Source organism: Carettochelys insculpta, chromosome 1, assembly GCF_033958435.1.
Source record: "Carettochelys insculpta isolate YL-2023 chromosome 1, ASM3395843v1, whole genome shotgun sequence".
Classification (NCBI taxonomy): domain Eukaryota; kingdom Metazoa; phylum Chordata; order Testudines; family Carettochelyidae; genus Carettochelys; species Carettochelys insculpta.
The window spans coordinates 249,272,269-249,294,435 of record NC_134137.1 but is presented as its reverse complement, the minus strand read 5'-3'; the positions used below and the strand labels follow the sequence as shown (position 1 = coordinate 249,294,435).

Here is a 22,167-nt window from a genome sequence, read left to right as displayed (position 1 = left end):
TTTCCTCACCTGGGTATTCTTCCGCCCTCTGTCAGCAGGAGTCTCATCTTGTTAGAAAGATCACTGTCTATAATGTCCGAACCACAAGACCTCAATTAAGCAACAATCAGAGATGATCCAGCGCTTCCATCTCTTTCTTGAAAGTGAGTTAACAATGAAGAGACAAGGAGGTGAAGAAGGATCTTTTATGGGACTAACTTCTGTTGGTGAGAGAGACATGCTTGCGAGCTCTGTGCAGCTTGAGAACTTGCTTCTCTCACCAAGAGGAGCTGGTACAAGAAAGACATAACCTCATTTGTTTTGTCCCTCTAATATCCTGGGACTGAAATGGTTATACCATCATCACACGCAATTAGAAGAAAAACATTACTATTTCGTTTTTAAACAACACATTTAATATTTGTACATTAAAAGTGAAATCTGTTCCCTTCATTCATGATCCAGTATGGCCACAGTAAAACTTGAGTCACTTTTCTATTAACATGATTTGAACATACTGGAAATGACTTTACCATCAGATACACTTTTGAACACACAATCTGCCATTGCAAAGCTACAGAAATAAAGCTGAGCTAATATTTAATCATCGAAAAATAATCAGATATTTTAATATTGGCACAGGGGTGGGTGTTCATAAACCTGCTACTTTCACTGCCTATTCAAACCTTACAGGACCCAAGACAAACTTGGGAGCAACCTATTTCATTTTTCAAATCAGTTTTGTGATCAACGTGACAATACTGGTGCATCAGGTCCTTATTCATCCCTTACCTGCCTCAAAACAAAACAAATCCACCATCAAAGTCACTGGAAAGACTCTGCTCAACTTCAACAGGCTTTGGATCAGGTCCAAAAATATAGGCCCAGCAATGCAAGTGCAATGTTTTCCACGATTAAGACTAAGAGGCCGTGTCTACACTAGCCCCAAACTTTGAAATGGCCATGGCCCCCCAGGGAATCTCCCAGAAGGAAATCCTGAAAATTTTCAGGAAGAAGGGGCTTCCGGAAGGAGGATTTCTTTCCAGCAGATCCCCTGGGGGGGCCCGCATTTCTACATACCTTTTTTGGAGTCTAGATGAGCTTCTTCTGGACTCTGAATCACGTGACCATATGTTAATGAGGAACCAGAAATTTACATCCGCACCTCATTAGCATTTCCCGGGTTCTTTATTAGCATGCTGCTTTCAGAACAAGTGGCATGTGTAGAAATGGCCATGATGAGATGAAAATTTGATGTCTTGACTGTAACTAAGGTAGATTATCTAAAGGTCCAATCAGTCATGTGAAAAACAAAATGAAACAATTTTGTTGAAACGTTAAAAGAAAAAAGTAAAATTTATATATACTTCCCCTGTATAGACATTGAACAGTAAGAAAAGTGCAAAGACTGCTTTGGTTTTATCCCCTTCTTAAAAGGGATCATCTCTGAAAAGGCATCAAGTGGCTTAAACCCTGACAATAGCAGCTGTAATTCTTTATTTTAAAATATGCCAGTGTTTCTAGACAGAACTATGGCAATAAAAATGATGTTTGTGGTCTCATGCTAAAACACAAAAGAAGAACAAAAGTTTTTAAGCTGTTTTTCCATTCTTCAATATTGCAGGAGCTCCATTTGCCTAGAAGCTAAAATCCTGACCCAAGATGCCTCATAAAGGCAGTACCCTGAAAAAAAAGTGAGAAAAGATAACAGTGAACTATTCCTCTCTTTACCTTTGATTATCATAGAATCATAGGACTGGAAGGGAACTCAAGAGGTCATCAAGTCCAGCCCCCTGCTTCAAGCAGGCTCAACCCCTACTAAAATCATCCCAGCCAGGACCTTGTCAAGCCGGGAATTAAAAACCCCTAGGGATGGAGATTCCACCACCTCTCTAGGCAACTCATTCCAATGCTTCACCACCCTCCTGGTGAAGTAGTTTTTCCTAATATCCAACCCACTCCTCTCCTTCTGCAACTTCAGACCATTACTCCTTGTTCTGCCATCTGACACCACTTTCTCTCCATCCTATTCAGAGCTCCCCTTCAGGAAACTGAAAGCTGCTATCAAATCACCCCTCAGCCTTCTCTTCTGCAAGCTAAATAAGCCCAAATCCCTCAGCCTCTCCTCATAGGTCAGGTGCTCCAGACCCTTAATCATTTTCATTGCCTTCTGCTGAACCTGCTCCAGCACATCCACATCCTTTCTATACTGGAGGCCCAAAACCGGACACAATATACTAGATGTGACCTCACCAGTGCCGAACAGAGGGGAACAACCACTTCTCTAGATCGGCTCAAAATGCTCCTCCTAATGCTCCCCAATGTGCCGTTAGCCTTCTTTGCTTATCAGGATAAGCCCTGGCTAAAGCTTAAAAGGCCTCACCAATTTCCTCTCAGTGCAGGCTAAGTAATAGGAGCACGAGTTTATTTTTGACAGTTCTGCAGGGACAGACATGGGTGCCTGTTAATTTGACTAACAAAAGGTCACAGCAGACCTCTTCAGTTGTGGGGGTTTTATTTATTTATTGAAGTTAAAAATAAAACTTGAATTGTCCTTTTCCTCTCTAGATAATGATTCTTCTGCATTGCACTGCATTTGGTGGGTGCATCAGATAACATCACAGCTTATTAAAGCCACAATTTCCATTCTGTAGGAAAATCTGACTGTATTAGAACAAAAAAGCAGCTTGGTCTGAAGAAGTGGGTCTGTCCCACGAAAGCTCACCTAATAAATTATTTTGTTAGTCTTTAAAGTGCTACTTGACTGCTTTTTTGTTTTGATAGTATATAGACGAGCACGGCTCCCTCTCTGTTTCTGTATTAGAGTGTGACAAAAACACTGTTCCAACCCAGAATGAAAAGCCAAAATTCTGTAATTGCCTTTGAACCAAAATTCGTTTTAAAAAATCACCTAGGGACCATCTAAACATTTCAGTTCAATAGGTTTGAATGTTTCATCACTGTAAAAACATTTCAATGGTCATTTCATTTTGTTTTCACTTTGATACCACATTAAAATATTACATGTAGTTTAATACCAACAGCCAACTCTAAAGTACCCGAAACGCAATTTTTTTTTATTTTTGCCCATTTTACAATTTCATCAAAAAAATCTGTATGTTCCCACAAAAAGTTTTGATTTAGTCAAAACTGTGGCCCTGTGTCTACACATGCCCCTTCCTTTCAAAAAGGGCATGTTAATGAGCGGGGTCGAAAGATGCTAATGAGGCATGGCAATGAATATGCAGCACCTCATTAGCATAATGGCAGCCGCGGCAATTCGAAAGTGCGGCTTTTCGAATTGCATGCCACCCGTGGAGATGGGATCTTCCAAAAGGACCCTCCCCCCAGTTTCTGAAAGCCCTTCTTCCGATCACCAGATAGGAAGAAGGGCTTTCGAAAACTGTGTGTGTGGGGGGGTCCTTTTGGAAGGTCCCGTCTCCACGGGCGATGCGTGATTTGAAAAGGCGCACTTTCGAATCGCTAATGAGGCACTGCATATTCATTAGCCAATTAACATGCCCCTCATTAACAACCTGCTCGTTAACATGCCCCTTTTGAAAGGAAGTGGCATGTATAGACCCGGCCATACGGTCACCACTAATAAAACAAAACAGCAGTCATGTAGTACTTTAAAGACTAACAAAATAATTTATTAGGTGATGAGCTTCCGTGGGACAGATGTTAAGAAGTGGGTCTGTCCCACAAAAGTTCATCACCTAATTATTTTGTTAGGCTTTAAAGTACTACATGACTGCCTTTTTGTTTTTGATAGAATCCAGACTACCACAGCTATCTGTCACTAGCCACCACTAACTTGTCTAACCGCTAACTTTCCATGTACATTGATATAAGAGAGAGAGGCTGTCTTGATTTTCCTCAACATGGAGAAGGAAACAGCAGGCAGATGAAACATTTGACTTCTCCTGGGCACCCTCTTTTATCTGTGTTACCAGTATCACTAAGGCAGCAGTCAGAACAGACATATTCAAGATATGTGAGCCGTAATGTGCAAAGGCAGCCCTTACTATGCATTTCATCACAGGCTAGGCTGGCTTGATATTCAGCTGTCATGAATCAGTAATATTCTACCCACATCCTATATTTAGAATTAAATATACAACAAGCTAATCTGACACGACACAGCTCATCCAACTTCCCATGCTTTACTAGGGCAGAGGAACTCCCTGCAAGTGTAACAACTGATCTCTCTGTTCTATTTACAGCAGAACATGGTATTAGTGCAAAGCTCTATAGGGAGGTTGTGAATAGCATTGAAATAGGTCATTATATGAAAAGGCACTTTTCCACATAAGCAGAGCTATATTTCACATGAAATTCAGAGGCAAAGAGCGTGAACAAGCCATTGCTCAGCTACACTTAGGGCAAGTAAATAGAGAAATACCAGAAATAGGATATCGTACTATACATACCAGGGATCTGTTCCAGCCTGCAAATTCTTGCATTTTATCCAATTAAATCAGTGATAGGCAACCTAGGCTAGTGAGTGGGCTGCACAAGTGGCCCTCCTTCCTCTCAATGGGCTGCAAAATTGTCATAACCAAGACAGTCACCTGGGATAGGGTAGTTTTGCTAACTGTGCTTGTGTTCCTAGAATTTGCGGGGTATGTCGACTGAACCGTAGCAGGGTTTTGATCAGATGCAGAGCGAACACGGCTCTCACAGCCAATACTGTGTGCAATTCATGTGCCCTTGCTTTATGTACATGTCACTTTAGCAATACCAGTAGGAGAAAACTACACCGATGGAAACCAGTGGAATTCAGCAACCCTGTGCCACATAGACAGGCATAGCAGCTGCACTGACACAAGCTGGAGGTGGGGTGAAAAAGGCGCTATCGATGCTAACTAATGTCACAGATGTGAAATTGAGCTCAGCAAAATATACGGTTTACCCTCCTCTGAAATATCTGGATCTGAACATACACAGACCCTAGGGCTGTTGTAAGAACACAGTTCTTGAGCTCTTAAAACATTTTTTGGGTTTTGGTAAGTACACTTGTTTTGAAAAGCTTGTACTGGTCAGGTGCTCAGGGTGGGGACGGTGGGGAAACCAAGACAATCCAAAATGACAATAGAATATACACAAGGACAGTAAAACTAAGAATGTGACCTAAAATTTAGACAGAAAATTCCCACCCAATTACTCATAGTCTTGTGAAATGAGGGGCACAATTTCCACAGTGTGTCAGGGTTCTTTTGTGTTGCTGTTCCTCTGACTGGGGTGGCTGCAAGTGAACAGAGAAAGAAATAGGGATTTTTACCTCGCTATGCTTCAGGCTCTTTCATTTTACTCATTGGTTTGGTTCAGTTGAGCAAATCTATGTTTGCTTGTGTTCAAGCTGGGAAAAAGCCCTGAAGCAGCTGCGGAACTGAAGGTCAGATAGGGTTAGTAACATTGGTAGGCTCCTGAGTTAGAGAGGTTTTTGAGCAATGCTAGATGATACCCTCTGATGAGGATTCAGCATTAGTCATGTTCATGAAATGGAGCACTGAATCAGCCCTGTCCCTGAACTTCACAGAGGCTTATTTTCAGATCTGAAGTCAACAGCTCAAGCCCATCTTTATTCATAAGAAAGCCAACCATTTAAGGCTCAGCCCAGGTGTTCAGAATATTTCATAGTTCTGTGGTTTCCTCTACAGAGTACAGGGCAGGAGATGGGTCGTGCTGCACTCACCCATCACAACAACATCTCATCACGTCTAGATTGTGGGATGACCCCTCCTCTGACTATAAATCTCGTTTTAGAGTCCGTGCACACCGAGACCGATGCATCAGCTGGCAGCCTGCCTCCCTTGCAGCCACCAACATGTCTTTTGTCAGTTCCGCTGTGCTCTAAATCAGGCTGCAGAGTCACAACTGAACCAAAGAGCAGGAAGAAGGGGTGGTCAAGACAAAGGTGGACAGCCAGCAACTTTCCCCTTGGCAGAGGCTACAGCTGGATCCAACTTAACCAGGAAGAGACTATTCCTGCCACACGCCAACTGCCTCCTGTGAGACACGAAGTTCCTCCAGCTCCCATTCACTTCAGAGGAGATGGTCATTCCCTATCAGGGCCAGATCTCAAGAAAGGAGACAGCCGTGGGGGAGGGTGGTGACTTAAGGACAGCAGAGACCTCGAAGGGCAACTCAAAATTGGGAGATGGAACAGTAACATTTCTCTGCCACCCAATGTTTCCTCACCCTTTTCACTTAAGTATTCCCCCACCGCAGGATCCAATATTTCACTAGTTCCCTTCAGTCACAAGTCCCTCCCGTCTGGCCAAAGCCATCCCATTCATTGCCTTCCATCACTGACACCCTTTCCCTGACAGGTGGATTGGCAGCTCATCTCTGCAATCACATCATGCTGTGAGGCTTACACAACCCTATTAATCATGCTACATGGCTACATCTGCTGTGTAAAAAGGGAAATACGGAATTCCTCATTTATTGTACACAGAGTTTGTGGAAACTGGCAGTTCCTGTCAAGAGAGAAAGTGCCAAAGCTTTTATGGTCTCCCCTTGAACTCATCCCCTGTTGCTGGTATTCTGCAACACCACAGCTTTTTCCATACCATAACCTACCTTCACCTTCTCCTCCTCCTCCTCCTATCTCTCCCACATCAGTTAGGAAGATTCTGAGAGTCACTTCTGCTTTCAGTGGCATTTATTCTGATCTTTCAGAAGATCCCGGCACTTCCAGGCTATTTTCTGTGCCAGAAATAGCAGGAGAAGAATGCCATAGAAGATTTGGAAGTGTAAGAAGAATGGTCTTTTATGTACAGCACTAAAGTGAGGTTCAGAAAATAAAATCTAACATCAATTCCCATTTCTGCCATGCATTCCCCCATCTGATCTTAGGCAAGGAGCATAGGCCCATATCCTTAGAGGTATTTAAGCATCCAGCTCCTATCCTTAATCCCTCTGTGCCTCAAACCCCCATCTGTAAAATGGGAGAGTAGTACTTCCTTCCCTCTCACATGGTGTTGTGAGAATACAATGATTACTATTTGCTCAGATGCTATGGTGAGAGAGTTGGTGGGGAAAGCTACAGTGGGTGTATGCATCTAGATCCAGAGATCATTCCAATAAAAGGAAATGACATTTTACAACTCTCCAAGCAGAAGACAGTTGAGACATGACATGATCTGGAAGCACCCATCACTTGCATCTTCATAGCATATCAATTCCGACCCTCATTTAAAATAAAGTTCGCCCCAGGGCTTCTTAGAAATTTTACTTGGAAAAAAAAATCTTTGGAAAAACTCTGAACTCCTTACTCAGTAAAATTTCACACTAGAGACAATGGGAATTCCTCCCATTAGAACCACACAAAGACTATACAGCATATGGATCCTTGTACAGTATCTCTGTAAAGCTTTGTAAAATAAAAGCTGGAACATATGGCAGTTCCTTTCAGCTACTGGTATCTGCACCAAGGAAAAGAAATAGAAAAGTTTTTTTTAAAAGTCTTCCCTTTCCTCCTTCTCTGTTGTCTTCCTTCTTCCTTCCCTTGCTGTCTTTTCTGATCTTTCTTTTAGTTCCTTCCTCAGTTCATTTTCCCTCTGCTTCCCTCACTTTATTTCTTTGCAGACATTTGAGAGTTCACAAGAATTAACCAATGACCCAAGCACAGTGCTTCCATGTATAACTAAGGCCTCTTTATTCTGTGTTGGCAGTATAAAACTGGCTACTCCCACATGAAGATCTCTTTTTGCTGCCAGAGTAATGTTACATTTTTTCCTGTCCTAAGATCTCTTTACATAGCCAGAATAATATAGAGAGACCAGAGAGTAAGGAAAGAAAGGAAAATGAGGTAAGCCCTTCTCACTCTTTAGTTCACTCCTGCGTACAACCTACATTCAGCCTGCCCTGCATTTATCTTTGAATTTCATCACATCACACTGCCTGATAATGATTCACACAGATATAAGCACTTTCAAGTATATATTTTGCTTGGAAGGCTGGAAAGTTCTGGCTGCTTCCTCTGTTCCCTTAGGTGATGGGCGGGTCAATTAAATCCTTTCAAAAATACTTTTTCATTATCTCGTAGGTTGAAGGACAGTAGTGAGAATGTAGCTGAGCCAGCAAAGCTTTTGAGGTGATCTCAAACCTTGTCCCTTGACTCTTTTTATTCCAAATATGTACCGCATAGGTGTTCTTGAAGAGTTCGTGAAGCTCTGAAGAGCTAACCACCTCAAAGTACTTCTTCCAGTCCTGCCAGCGGATGGGATAAAAGGCTTCTCTGGGAAGAGTGGTAACTCCTTTACAGCTTTTACTGCTCTGGAGACTCCTGATAGAGCACCATTTTTTGAAAACACGGGTTAAAAGCTGTGGGCCCTGGTGCCCCCAAATCCAGCCATTGTAATTATCCACATAGTCCTGCATGCAAAGCTCTATGAACTTGTGTTTGGGTTCAAAGGAGAGGAAAGCTCCATTCAGTACATATTTGGACTGAGTTCCAAGCACATTGGTGAGATTGTTTAAATTCTTAAGGACTATGAAATCTGTGTCTAAATAGATACCCCCAAATTTCCACATGATAGCAATTCTACAGGCATCAGAAAGTATGGGTAAGAAATAAGGCTCCCATCTGTGCTGGACCACTGAATACCAATCAGCTAAAGGGGTACCAGTGAAAAGGTCATTCAAGTCCAGTGGCCAGATTTCCACATTGGGGAAACAGCTCAGCAAGGAGAATCCCCAGTGTTTTGGCAGAGTGAAATTTCTGTTTGCAAAGCCCTTCATAAGAATGATGACTTTGGTCTCGGGGTGAGCTCTGGCTGCTGATTCGACAGAGCACATGAAAAGAAAACTTGGGTTCATTCTCTCTGAGGTCTCCACAAAAAATATATCCCTGGATGGTGGAGGTGGCCTGCCAGATACAGCTGGAGGAGAAGAAGGCACAGACTGAGGACATTTCACTTGCAGAGGCAAGCCATAGAGCAGACTCTTGTCTTTAGCATCCTCGGTGATTCTCCAATAGAACATTATGGAGACAAAGGACATGAACTTAAAGGTGATGATAAACACAGCCCAGAGCTTATGGTTCATCACCATCCTGTTTAGTTGTAGCATGCAGTTGGGCATTTTGTACATTTTTGCCTCCTCCACAGAAGCTTATTCTTCCAATCAAAAATAGGGTGATCTGGAAAAAAATAAAAGGAAATCATTAAACACAAAAAAGACAACAGATAACACTAATCCATATTTTGCAACCTTATGCAACTATACTTTTGACTTTCATAATAGACTGGCTTACTTTATTAATCATCTGATTTATTTGTACTGTGGCAGCACCTCTGGGCCCCGGTTGGAGACTACAGTTTTATTGCTCAAGCCACTCATCATAACATGTATCCAAAAGACAGCCCCTGCATGCTTTAACACTATGCAACCAAATTCTGCCCTCTGTTGACACCCAAGCAACTGAATGCATTTTAACAGAGTTGCATGGGGCAGAATTTGACCCATAATTAGATTTTCCTTTCACTTACAGCCATATTCTTCCCCAGACTAATGTAGTAATGATTCTAGAGAGTGGGAAATGGCGTCTACTTTTGCCTCCTCAATGCTCCTAGAGCCCTGAAAAAAGGCACTGTGTGGCAGCTGCAGTTGTTACAACAGGCTGCAAGACAGTCATTTCCTGAAACAAATTGTTCAATTGCAACAAGCTCTGGTAGGAATCTCCTCAGAAGAACAGGAACAGCTTGGCAAACACACAAAGATCTTTGCTGACTTTGTTCTGCTCACTCATTTCCCGGATTATAACCCAATGTGCTGTTTATTGTTACAAAGTCCCACTAGCAGAGGTTCCAGCATCACACTCCTGGCTTGATTTTATACCGATTTTGCAAATTGGTTCAGTGGCTCTCAGCGCTTCCACCGTTCAAGTCGTCCCAGCCCCCCTGCCCCCAGAGCAACGTAATCCAGATTGCCCCCGGCCCACACTTCTGGCTCTGCTCCCTGATTTAATAAATATTTAGGCCTTTAGAATGAAAATATCTAAAATTTAAATATCATCCCCCCCACCTCACAACACAGGCCTAGGCCCCCTGTACCCTCGGTTTACCAACACCATCTCACAGGTTAGAAGGGGAGACGCCCAGTGCCCTTTTCTCTTTCCCTGCACCTTATCAGGGTCATCTGACCCACCCCCCTCAGAAGTATCACTACAAATATGGGGGGGAAGCTGGTCCACCCTCCCAGTCCAGAATTGGACCAGGATGCTCTACTGCTGTCTACTGTTGCTATCCCCATAACACTCTGCCTAGGGCTGAGCTCCCCAGAGCTCACGAGACAGGATTTCCTGCCATTCAGCAAGTGAAGTTATTTGATTTGCGCAGCCCACCTCCGCTACGCAGTTTATTTCCATACCATTCAAGCACCCAGCTCTATTACTGCACGTAGCCACATCTAACACATCTACATGAAGCAGTGGACCTTTGCCTCAGAACTAAACACCAACGCTTATCTGAAACGCGTCATCATCTGCCCAGTAACATTAACGGGAATTGAAGCTGCCCGGTAGCAGAGAAACGTTCTCGACAGCCAGGGGAGTGGAGAAGCGTTGCCGAAGCTAGTTTGGGGGTGGGGGCAGAGGTGTGGCGACAGACTGCGAAGGTCTCTGAGCACAGAGAACAACAGTGCTGCAAGAAGCAACATGTTTTCAGCACTGGCTTCTTGCAACACCTAAATAAAACAAACAAAAGCATCACTGGAAACAGTTGGTTTTAGTTCTAGCAGCAGGGTGGGGCCAGGAGAGGAAAAGACAGGAGTAAAAACAGCACAGATGGAGCTGACAATCGAAGTGGGAGCAGCTGAGGAGTAGGCTGCCCTAAATCAATTAGGGCCAGCTGATCCCACTCAGGGTGACCTTTATAAGCCCTTCTCCACAGAGGACAAGAGGAGTGGGGTTAAGGAGAGTTTGGAAAGTGAGTGAGGAGAGGGAAGGAGACTGAGAGGAACACCAGTGACAACAAAAGAGGAGAGGAGCCTCAGGGGTGGGGGCTGGACTGCCCCAGTCCAGGGCGGGCCTGAAACTCCACCAGAGACTTTGAGGAACTGGTCAGCCAGAGGAGCCAAACAAAGGAGGGAACTTGCTGCCACGGCTACCACTAGAGGAAGGAGGTACCAGGGAAATCGTATGGGTAAAGTGGCCCAGGGAAAGGAGCTGCAAGGGCCAGGGTGAAGGGAGTCAGCCCTCGCTGGTAGCAGCCATACAGGGTCCCTGGGCCAGAACCTGGAATGAGCGAGTGGGGACCGGGCTCCCCCCCAGACTGCCCCCTACCCCAACAAATGTAACGGGGTTCACATGGTGGGGCCAGTGGACTAAATGGAGGACCTGGGGCCCAGGAAGGAGGCTGACTCTGCCACATGGTCATTCTACTTTCCCATCCTGAAGAAATCATTTCAATCAGTAAACATCTTGATGGGGCTCTTCATTGCTGGTGCTGGCAAGAAAACAGGAATTTCATTGTGCAAAAAACATTTCAAAGTTTCACTGTCTTTAAAGAAACCACTCAGGCCCCAAAGCGGCCAATAGTCGAGTGGTTCAGACGCTCACCTGGAATGAAGAAAACCCAGGCCTGACGTGTGCGGCTCTTAGGGTTCTGCTGTCACACACACAGATTCCCAGGTTCATCTAGCGCTTTCTAACTGGGTTTGGTTGGAGTAAGGGGTTAAGTAAAAAGGAGTTAACTAAAAGGGGTGAACCAAGAAGGGTGTGAACTGGGAAGGGGCCCCAGTAGTGGGTCTGCCTGCAGCCCACCTGTCAGTACTCACATACAAACGCACACCACTCTGTCCTGTAGAACCCGGAGGTTCAGCGGGGCACTCTTCCCAGCTGAGGCAGCTTGCCTTCAGAACTTCCCCGTCATTGGGCCGGAGCCCTTTTGGGGGTCCTGGGGCATCTTTGCCCCAGCCTTACGTGTGGCCCTTACAGGCTCATGAACTAAGACACAAACACACCATGATACACAGTTGAGGGTAGCTTTCCCTTTAACCACCGATCAGGGTACTGGGTAAAAGAATGGATATGGGTGACGAACAAACAACAAGACGTAGACAGATTTAACACAAGCAATAGTTTTTACTTATGCAATTGAGCTTGTACAAAGATAAAACAATAAAACCGTTGCATTATGTTGCTAGAGCTACAGTTATACAGGTTTCTTCGTGGTACCGATAGGTATTTGCGCACTACTCTATCTTGTGAGCAGGCAGCAGGGGGTGGCGTAGGGTGATCAGTCCTCAACGCAAGCGACACTTGGCTTCTCCAAGATTTTGGGAGTTCCCCCTCCCCCCCATTGGGGGTTGCTGTTATGCTCCTTTATGGGAGTTTTGATGTCACTACTTCCTGGGGTGATGTGTGCCTACACATCAATTATTTTACAACACATTTCACTTAGTCTCCTATGTATATCTATACACCAATCATTTTACAACACATTTTGTTTTTTCCCTTATATGGGATATGCTAGGGGAAGGGTATTTTAACACATTTCACTTGATTCCTTATTTGGGATGTGGAATGGGGAGGGCTCACCAGCCTTAGCTTAATTATTATATTCACTGAGTCATGTGTTACTAACCACTCCTGCTTCTCCAGGTTCCGTGTTCATCTCATGCGGTCAAAGAGGCCCTCCCCCTACTTCCTTTTTTATTGAGACACTTCCCCATTTTCCTTAGCTGAGGTTAAAAGTACAGCGCTTGAGCTATGCACCTGAGGCCGGTCATACTGATATGGCCTGACTGACATTTGACAATGCTAAGCTCCACGTCAGCCTGATTTGGAACAGGAACCTGTCCTAATCAGTGGGAAATAGAGTGAGTCTTTCAAATCTCTCTTATTTAATCTATTCCACTTTGTACAAATCAGTATCCATGGAGCCAGAAAGAAAGTGACTTGAAAGATTTTGGATATCCTGTGCGTCATAGCTGTACTATAAGGTGTCCTGCGTAAACCATGGCAGAAATGGAGTAAAATTAAGTCAGTCAAATTCTCCATTCTCATAAGGAACCAATCAGACCAGCAGATGAGGAAGCTGTAGCCTCCTCATGTTTTTCCCAGACACATTTGATAGCATTGAGAAACAGGCAAATAATTAGAGCTGAGTGACTACAAAACCAAAAATCACAAAGAGAGAAAGAAAACTGGTTTTGAATCTAAAAGACTGCTTAGATTTGTATCTTGCTAATATAAAAACAAAAACCTTTTCATTCGTGTGGAGCAAAAATGATATTTTCCAAATGAAATTTTATTAGAACTGACATTTGGGAAACAGAAACCTTTCTTCCCAGACAAAAATATCAGAAAAGGTTGTTCTGACAAGGTCAAAATGAACCATTTGCCAAATATGACCCAAATTCACCAATGCAGTTTTTGGAGCAACCACAACTATTTTGGGGGTGAATTTATTATTTGCTGGGAAAAAAAAAGTCACCCAGTCATATCAAGGGTGGTATTTTCCACAATACTAAGTACCAGGACTACAGGTGCTGGAAATTAACCATACATTCCAATGTAAGCATAATGTGAAGTGAAATCAGCTAGACAAAACTCTTTTAAAAATTTTTCAAGACTACTGTGAACCAAGCAAAAAAATCACTTGGGAAGTGCACATTTCCTTTTATAATAAACTTGCTTCTGTGGGAGTCCATTGGCCATTACAATATTAGCCTAGGATTGTCCAACTCCTATGAATCTGAGCAGTTAACAAAAGAAATAAAAAATGAGATCAGAGAAAGGTTGACAGTGAAAATCAAACTGAGCTCTTGCAAAGGACAGTGGCTATCTGTAAAGCTAGTGAAATGTGTGCACAATTAACAGAAAAAAAATATATGTCAAAACTAAGACTGGTAGAAAAAGAGTGTGATATCACCACTGTTATCCAGTATGTTTCAAAGTGCTTTGCCCAGAGTCCTGCTTCTTCTCCCTGGATCCTGTCAGGAAAAGGAGAAGCCTTCTCAGAAACCCAAAAAAAGATTCCACACCATGAGGTTCCCATTTCTTCTTCTCCAAGCATCATAAGTGGGAGAAGGGGGCTGTCACAGGCTGTGTGCTGCAGATAGCAAGGAGCTATACCCTTTCTGGGGAGTCTCCCTTGATGACTATTATTAGTTCAGAGCATTTTTCTGAGTGGGAGGGAGACAGAGACTCCAGTATTGCCCTGGCAACCAACTTCTGCCGAGTCCCTCTGACAGAAATCAGTTGTGCAGGAAGGTAGTTGTTATTGTTGTTTTAGAAGAAATATCTCTCTGCCCAGCAACTGTCAAGTCACACATGCACAGGGCAGATCTATTGTTAATGTGGATATGAAACAGCAAACATTCAACAATGAAGTGAGACTGTCCCATAGAGGTTGAAACCAAAGCGGGCTGAGAAACTGAATTTCCATCGCATGGAAAATTTCAAATTGTCAAAAGAAAGAAGTCATTGCAAATCGAGACCAAAAAAGTTAATAAAAAATAAACTGAATTGTGATTCTGAAATATTTGTTTTGGGAACCTCAGAACACTAGCCATCCTTTCTATATCAAAAGAATTTGCATCAAACCAGCCAGTTAAAGTAAAGTAGTTCTTAAAGTGGTATTCTATGCCATTTTACTGAGATTTTATAAATGAAGATATTTAAAGCTCCTGTTAAACTGAATACATCTAGTCATTCCATGAAACACACATACATGCGTCTTTAAAATTAAGGAAGCCATCAAGAGGTACACTCGCCTTGTTGCAAAAGTGCATGACCTTCTTGTAAGTTTCATTCTTACTGGTAAAAAATGAAAAAAAAGCAGTCCTGTAGCACTTTAAAGACTAACAAAATAATTTATTAGGTGATGAACTTTTGTGGGGCAGATCTGAAGAAGTGAGTTTGTCCCACAAAAGCTCATCACTTAATACATTATTTTGTTACTCTTTAAAGTGCTACAGGACTGCTTGTTCATTTTGTTAGATACAGACTAACACAGCTACCTCTCTGTCACTATTCTTACTGATGTCATTTACAGCTTCGACTGATCTTTGTGTTGGCAACCACGTCTTTGCCTGTTTAGCGAAACACCCAACGAATTTTAATTTAGTTTAATATTAACTAAAGTTAAGAGGCGTTTTACAATTACTGATGCCAAACGTTATGGCAGTTTCTTCAAAAGATTAACCAGATATATCATTGATGTGGCCTAGGGTTAAAGGTGATTGTACTGAGCAAGAGTGGCTGCTCACTGACCAAGAGGGGAAGACCCCACCACCACCAAGCCTTGGTGGGCAGAACCTAGCCCCATGCCCTTACCTGACTGGAAGGCAGGGGGGAGGACTAGCTACATGAAAGCTTCAGCCCGAAGCTCAGTCAGGACCTCGTCACCAGAGAAGGCAGATGGTCGGACTTGAGCTCCCAAGTTGGGAGACCAGTACAACCCTGCAGGAGGCTGAGGGCTGGCCCAGACTGCTGGGTCTCACCAAAGAGGAGCTGCAAGCAGGGACAGAGTCCTCACTCTACTCATGCACAGAGAAATCTCACCTGCAGCCTCATGAGCTGGAGCACGCAGCTGGAGGTATGAGCTGGAGTGGGGAGTCTGGAAGTGGCCCTGGGATAACTGGGTCTGCATGTTGCAGTTCAGATCCCTGCTGACCCCTGGGGCAGACTCCTTTGCCACCCACAGGGTAGGAATAGCAGGGAAGGGAGAGCACAGGCCCTCCCACTCCAATGGGCCAGGTCCCTACTAGCAGCAGTCTCCCCATCTCACCAGTCTAGGCACTTGCCTGGGTTTGTCAGCCCTACGTCGTGCAAGGCCAGACTTTTGTGAAATGCTCTCATTTGTTGTCCTTCCCCCCACCCCACCCCCATCCCAGAATCTGGACCTAGTGATTCCTACCTATCCTGCTGTTTGTTTGTTGCCCTGCCCTGAACAGGACATGGACCTAGTGAGGCCAGAACACAGCCCTGAGCCACAGGACTAAGCCTTGGTGGCTGACAGTGATCTTGTATACTTGATTTAACATTGTGCAACAGAATCAAGCTTTAAAATTGATCATGTGAAGTCCTGGAAGCCATACTCACACACATCCTGGCTACAAACCAAATTTACCATTGGAGGTCTTCCAAAAAGCAAAAGGCAGCATCACAACCAAGTTACATCATCTTTGTGGCAGACATCTGTAAGAGCATCACACTTTTATGAGCAGATCTCCAAAAGATGGCCAACTAACTGGTATTAGTTGCATTTATAGGAGGCAAACCTTTTTCCATTATGGAAATTTTAATGAGAAAATTGCATTCCTATTTCTCGTATTCCTCTGCATTACCAGATCTAACACAGAGCTTTAATTATTAAGCGTCATGATACAAGAAGACAGCCAATTTGGTATTTAGGAATATCACTGGATTTTGGCAAAGTTATACATTCTAGGTTTACAGAGCCACTGACGGGGAGTGCAGGGGGAAGGTAAAAGGGCCTGTTGCCTGGGAGCTCAGCAATTTAAAAGGTGCCTGGGGCTTTGGACCACCACGGCTACTACTGAAGCAGCAGTCACAGCCCTGGGCCCTTTAAAATTGCTGCATTGTCCAGGCTGGTGGGAGGCATGTTTCAGGCACTGGGTGGTGGTGTGGTCCAGGCACTGCAGAAGACGGGCTGCCCCTAACCTCAGCCCTTCCAGGAGCCCAGACCTGAGCCTCCCCACTATGTTGCTCAGGGCCCGGCAATGTTTGTCACCAGTCCTGTATGTCTATCTTTAGCCCTGAAAGCAGGAATAAAACACCACTACAAATTTGAAAAAAATAAACATATTACTTCTCTTTCTTCCCTTTGGGGCCTGATCCAGAGCACTTCGAAGCTGGTGGGAGTCTGGCCTCTATTTTGTTGTACTACAGACAAAAAACCAGTGAGATACACACAGTATCTTACAAATGTGATTTTTTTTGTAAACAAAGTCACTATTAAGTGACTGTATGTTTTTATATATTATATATATATATATATAAAAATATAAAAGAAAGCATAGAATCAAGCAAAATAACAATGTTAAATGAAACAAAGTATTTCATAGAAGCGCTTTGGATAGTAATTTCATGCTCTACTAATAAAAATGTAGCAATAGGGATATACAGTAAAGGTTTGGTTATCCAGCACCCAGATAACTGGTAAATTCCGTTAACTGGAATGCCATAGGGCTGGCTGCTGCAGGGTAGGTTGCCCACTGACCAGCTGGGGCCAGCTGCTGTGCAGGTGAATGCATAACCTCAGCTTCCATATCCAACACATTTAATTATTTTAGTATTCCCAGGGAACTGGGCATGCCGGATAATAAATAGTACCAAGCACCTGACTAGGAAGGTGATAGCAATAGTGAAATGCTAAGGGAGATTAATGAGGCTATAAAAATAAAAATTAAAAAAACCCTCAGTAATAATGGGAGATTTCAACTGTCTCCTTTTTGACTGGGTAGCTATCGCCTCAGGATGGGATGCAGAGATAAAATTTCTTGACAACTTAAGTGACTACTTTTTGAAGCAGCTGGTTCTGGAATCTACAAAAGGAGAGACAATTCTTGCTTTAGTTCTAAGTGGAGTACATGATCTGGTCTAAGAAGTGAATATAGCTGGACTGTTTAGAAATGGTGACCATAATATAATTAAATTTAACATCCCTGTGGAAGGAAAAACACTGCCATTTAATTTCAGAAAGGGGGCCCACACACACACACTTATGAGCTACGTCTACACGTGAAGCCTACATCGAAGTAGCTTATTTCGATGTATAACGTCTACACGTCCTCCAGGGCTGGCAATGTCGACGTTCAACATCGACGTTGCGCAGCACCACGTCGAAATAGGTGCTGCGAGGGAACGTCTACATGCCAAAGTAGCACACATCGAAATAAGGGTGCCAGGCACAGCTGCAGACAGGGTCACAGGGCAGACTCAACAGCAAGCCGCTCCCTTAAAGGGCCCCTCCCAGACACAGTTGCACTAAACAACACAAGATCCACAGAGCCGACAACTGGTTGCAGACCCTGTGCATGCAGCATGGATCCCCAGCTGCAGCAGCAGCAGCCAGAAGCCCTGGGCAAAGGGCTGCTGCACACGGTGACCATAGAGCCCTGCAGGGGCTGGAGAGAGAGCGTCTCTCAACCCCTCAGCTGATGGCCACCATGGCGGACCCCGCTATTTCGATGTTGCGGGACGCGGATCGTCTACACGTGCCCTACTTCGAAGTTCAACTTCGAAGTAGGGTGCTATTCCCATCCCCTCATGGGGTTAGCGGCTTCGACGTCTTGCCGCCTAACGTCGATGTTAACATCAAAATAGCGCCCAACACGTGTAGCCATGATGGGCACTATTTCGAAGTTAGTGCCGCTACTTCGAAGTAGCGTGCACGTGTAGACACGGCTATGGTTAGTTAAACAGAAATGAAAAGGTGTAGTTCCCAGAGAAAAATCCCTACAAGCGGCATGGAAATTTTTAGAAGACACCATAATAGAGGATCAACTTAAAATGCACGTCCCAAATTTAAAACAAAACAAAAAACAAAAAAACAAACCAACCTCACACAAACACATAGTAAAAGAACCAAAAAAGTGTCACTGCAGCTTAATGACCAAGTAAAAGCAGCAGTAAGAGATAAAAAGACATCATGTAAAAAGTGGAAGTTAAATCTTAGTGAGAAAAATAGAAAGGAGCATAAACTCTGGCAAATGAATTGTAAAAATATAATTAGGAAGATCAAAAAAGAATTTGAAAAACAGCTAGCCAAAAACTCAAAAAGTAATAAAAAAAATAAAATTAAGTACATCCGAAGCAATGAAGCCTGCTAAACAATCAGTGGGACCGCTGGATGATCGAAATGCTAAAGGAGCATACAAGGATGATAAGGCCATTTCAGACAAACTAAATGAATTCTTTGCATCGGTATTCGTGGCTGAGGACATGAAGGAGATTACCAAACCAGAGTCATTCCTTTTGGGTGAGGAACTGGTCCAGAGCAAGGTGCGAGGATGTTTTGGAACAAACTGATAAGTCACCAAGACCAGATGGTATTCATCCAAGAGTTCTGAAAGAGTTCTGAAATGCTGTGGTTTGTAATCTGTACTTTAAATCATCTTCTGTACCATATGACTGGAGGATGGCTAATATGATGCCAATTTTTAAAAAGGGCCCTAGAAGTGATCCTGGCAATTACAGGCCAGTAAGTCTAATTTCAGTACTGGGCAAACTGGTTGAAACTATAGTAAATAACAGAATTGTCAGACAGATAGATGAACATAATTTGTTGGGAAGTAGTCAACATGGTTTCTGTAAAGACAAATCATTCCTAACCATTCTACTAGAATTCTTTGGGAGGGGCAGGTGTCAGCAAGTATGTGGACAAGGGGAATCCAGTGGATATAGTGTACTTTAATTTCCAGAAAGTCTTTGACAAAATCGCTCACAAAAGGCTCTTAAGCAAAGTGAGTGGTCATGGGATCAGACTATCAATGTGCTTTATTATCCAACAGTCTTATAACCCCTCTGCCTCTAACACAGCCCCTTCAACAGTCCCTGACTTGCACTGATTTTTGAGGGGTGCAAAGAATAGGACTCTGTTTATGCCACATCTCCTCCCACTGCTCAGGGTGGACACAAAGGGCGGGAAAAAATCAGTGTCATTTTTTCTCACCATCAAGCCAAGTCAAACATGGAGTTTCATAGAAGTTTGGCAGCTCTGTTGAAGCAGTAGAGTCTCACACATGCAACATGCTGTTAAGAAGTACAATATACAGTTTTTATCAAAACAAAAAAGCAATAAAGTAGCACTTTACTTTGGCGCTTTTTTTGTTTTGATAGTACATAGACTAGCACGGCTTTCTCTCTGTTACTGTTCAGTTTTTGTTTCTCGACATTCCAACTCTTAAGAGTGTGTCCGTCTGTGACCATTTGGTTGAATCGGTGCTAGTTGAATAGACTATTTGACCATGTGTTCAGCAGCCTCTCTTTCCAAACTGTTGTGAAAAATTCCTCTTCAGTAAAACACAGATTTTCAAGTCATTAACAGATTGGCCCACTCCATTAAAGCGCTGGCTCACAGGTTTCTAAATCAGGAGTGTTTTTATGTCATTTTATGCCCATTAATTCTTTGTCTAAGAGAGTTTGAAGTCTGTCCAATATACAAAGCATCTGGACATTGTCGGCACATGATGGCATATATGATGTTAGTTGAGGAACATGAGAATGTACCTGTGATTCTGCGAATACCCTGGTTAGGTCCAGTGATGGTATCTCCAGAATAGATATGTGGACAAAGTTGGCAATGGGCCTTGTTGCAAGGAAAAGTTCCAGGATTGGTGTTTCCTGTGGTACAGACTGTGGTTGTTGGTGAAAATCCTCACAAGGTTGGGAGGTTGTCTGTAGGAGAGAACAGGCGTAGGGCCTTCTGGAGTGTGGCATCCTGATTAAGGATAGGTTGTAGGTCTTTAATAATGAGTTGCAGTGGTTTGAGTTGGGGGCTGTAGGTAATGACCAGTGGTGTTCTGTTCTTGGCTTTTTGGAGCCTATCTTGGAGTAGCTGGTCTCTGGGTATTCTGTTAATGACCTGAAAGTCTGCGTTTTACTGAAGAGGAATTTTCACAACTGTTTGGAAAGAGAGGCTGCTGAACACTCTTTTATATTCAAATTCTACACATTAACACGTGGTTTGAACCAGGATGGGAATTTTCTAGCTCATTATAGGGGCTCTTTTGCATACTTGGCGTTATCTAATTCTTGACTCCCCCCACCACCCCCCTTCTGCCCCTCTGCTCTCTGATTTGCTCACCTTTATCATATTTTTCTGATTTGTCAACCTTGATTACTATTTTTGGTTCTCTGTGCCTTAAATGTGAAGTCTGTTCTGGTGCGGCTGTGGTCTGAAGAAGTGGGTCTGTCCCACAAAAGCTCATCACCTAATAAATGATTTTGTTAGTCTTTAAAGTGCCACTGGGCTGCTTTTTTTTTCTGATAGTACATAGACTAACATGGCTTTCTCTCCGTTTCTTTTCAGCAGTTTACATGTTGTCCTGCCCCTCACACTCCCTCCCTGAGAGATGCCACGCATTCTGGAACTTTCCCTCGCATGCATCACATGGCATCATCCAGTCTGTGGAAATGGGTCATGCTTGGATGAGAAACTTCTTTTCAGCTGCTTCCACTTTTTCCTGCTCCCCGCTTCCCCTTCCGTCCCTCCCCCCAGAAGGTGCCACACAGTCTAGAACTTTCCTGCGCCCAGCTGCATCACGTGGCTCGACCCAGAACCAATAAAAGGACGTGCTGCACAAGATGCGAGGCAGCTTGCACACAGCGAGGGTCCTGTAGCCGGCCAGGGGAAGTCTCCCTGGTCAGTCACAATTTTTTGGGTAAAAGAAGAAAATGCTTTGTCACTAGCTTGGCTGTCCTCTGAGAAGAAATCTTTGGATGTGCGTTAGCCAAAGGCCAAGGGGTTGGCTGTAGCCAGGGATCTTTCAGCCACCCAGGGGAAGTCTCCCTTGGTAGTCATAATTTTTGGGTGCTGGCGGTAGCCGGGAGTCTTTCAGTCTCCTTGAGCTGAAATTGTTTCAACGAAGGCAACATAGTACCTATACAATTACCATAGTTCTCGAAATAAGGCTTGCAGCGAGAAATAGTCTTCTTCTGAGAGTCTTTTTTGGCAGGTCCAAACCTGGCTGTAGTCTGGGGTCTTTTAGCTGCTCAGGGGAAGTCTCCCTCCACAGACACGATTTTTGGGGCTGGCTATAGTCTGGGATCTTTTAACTGTTTCAAGGATTCACTGCAGTTTCAGTATAGCACCTTTGTCTATTTAAAAACATACTTTTTCTGAGGGTCTTCTTTTCCAGGAGACCTAAATTCAGATTCAGGTCCAAACCTAGACCCAACCCGAGGCATGCTGTTAATAGGGGCAGGTGGTGGGGCTCCCCAAGCAGTCACGAATCTCAGGGCTGGCTATAGTCTGGGGTCTTTTAGCTGCCCTGAGCTGTAACTATTTCAATGATTCATTGCAGGTTTCAGCATCTACTTAAAAATATTCTTTTGAGGGTCTTCTCTGCCAGGAGGTCTAAATCCAGATCCAAGTCTGCAAAGATCCAGTGCTTTTGCATTCCGTTTTCAAAAACCTGTCGATTGGGATAGGTTTACTACCACTCCTCTCCCCTCAATTATAAAAAGCACATCTCTTACAAAGG

General features: G+C 43.7%; 1 protein-coding gene across 1 annotated transcript in view; it reads right to left on the bottom strand.

The window, feature by feature from the left end:
• Positions 1–372: 372 nt before the first annotated feature.
• Positions 373–22,167, bottom strand: part of A4GALT (alpha 1,4-galactosyltransferase (P1PK blood group)) — a 72,577-nt gene continuing 50,782 nt past the window's right edge. Inside the window, exon 2 of the mRNA XM_075004036.1 lies at positions 373–9,130. Within this exon, the coding sequence (XP_074860137.1) occupies positions 8,008–9,081 (1,074 nt within the window). The 5' untranslated portion in view covers positions 9,082–9,130 and the 3' untranslated portion in view covers positions 373–8,007. The remainder of the gene's footprint in view (positions 9,131–22,167) is intronic.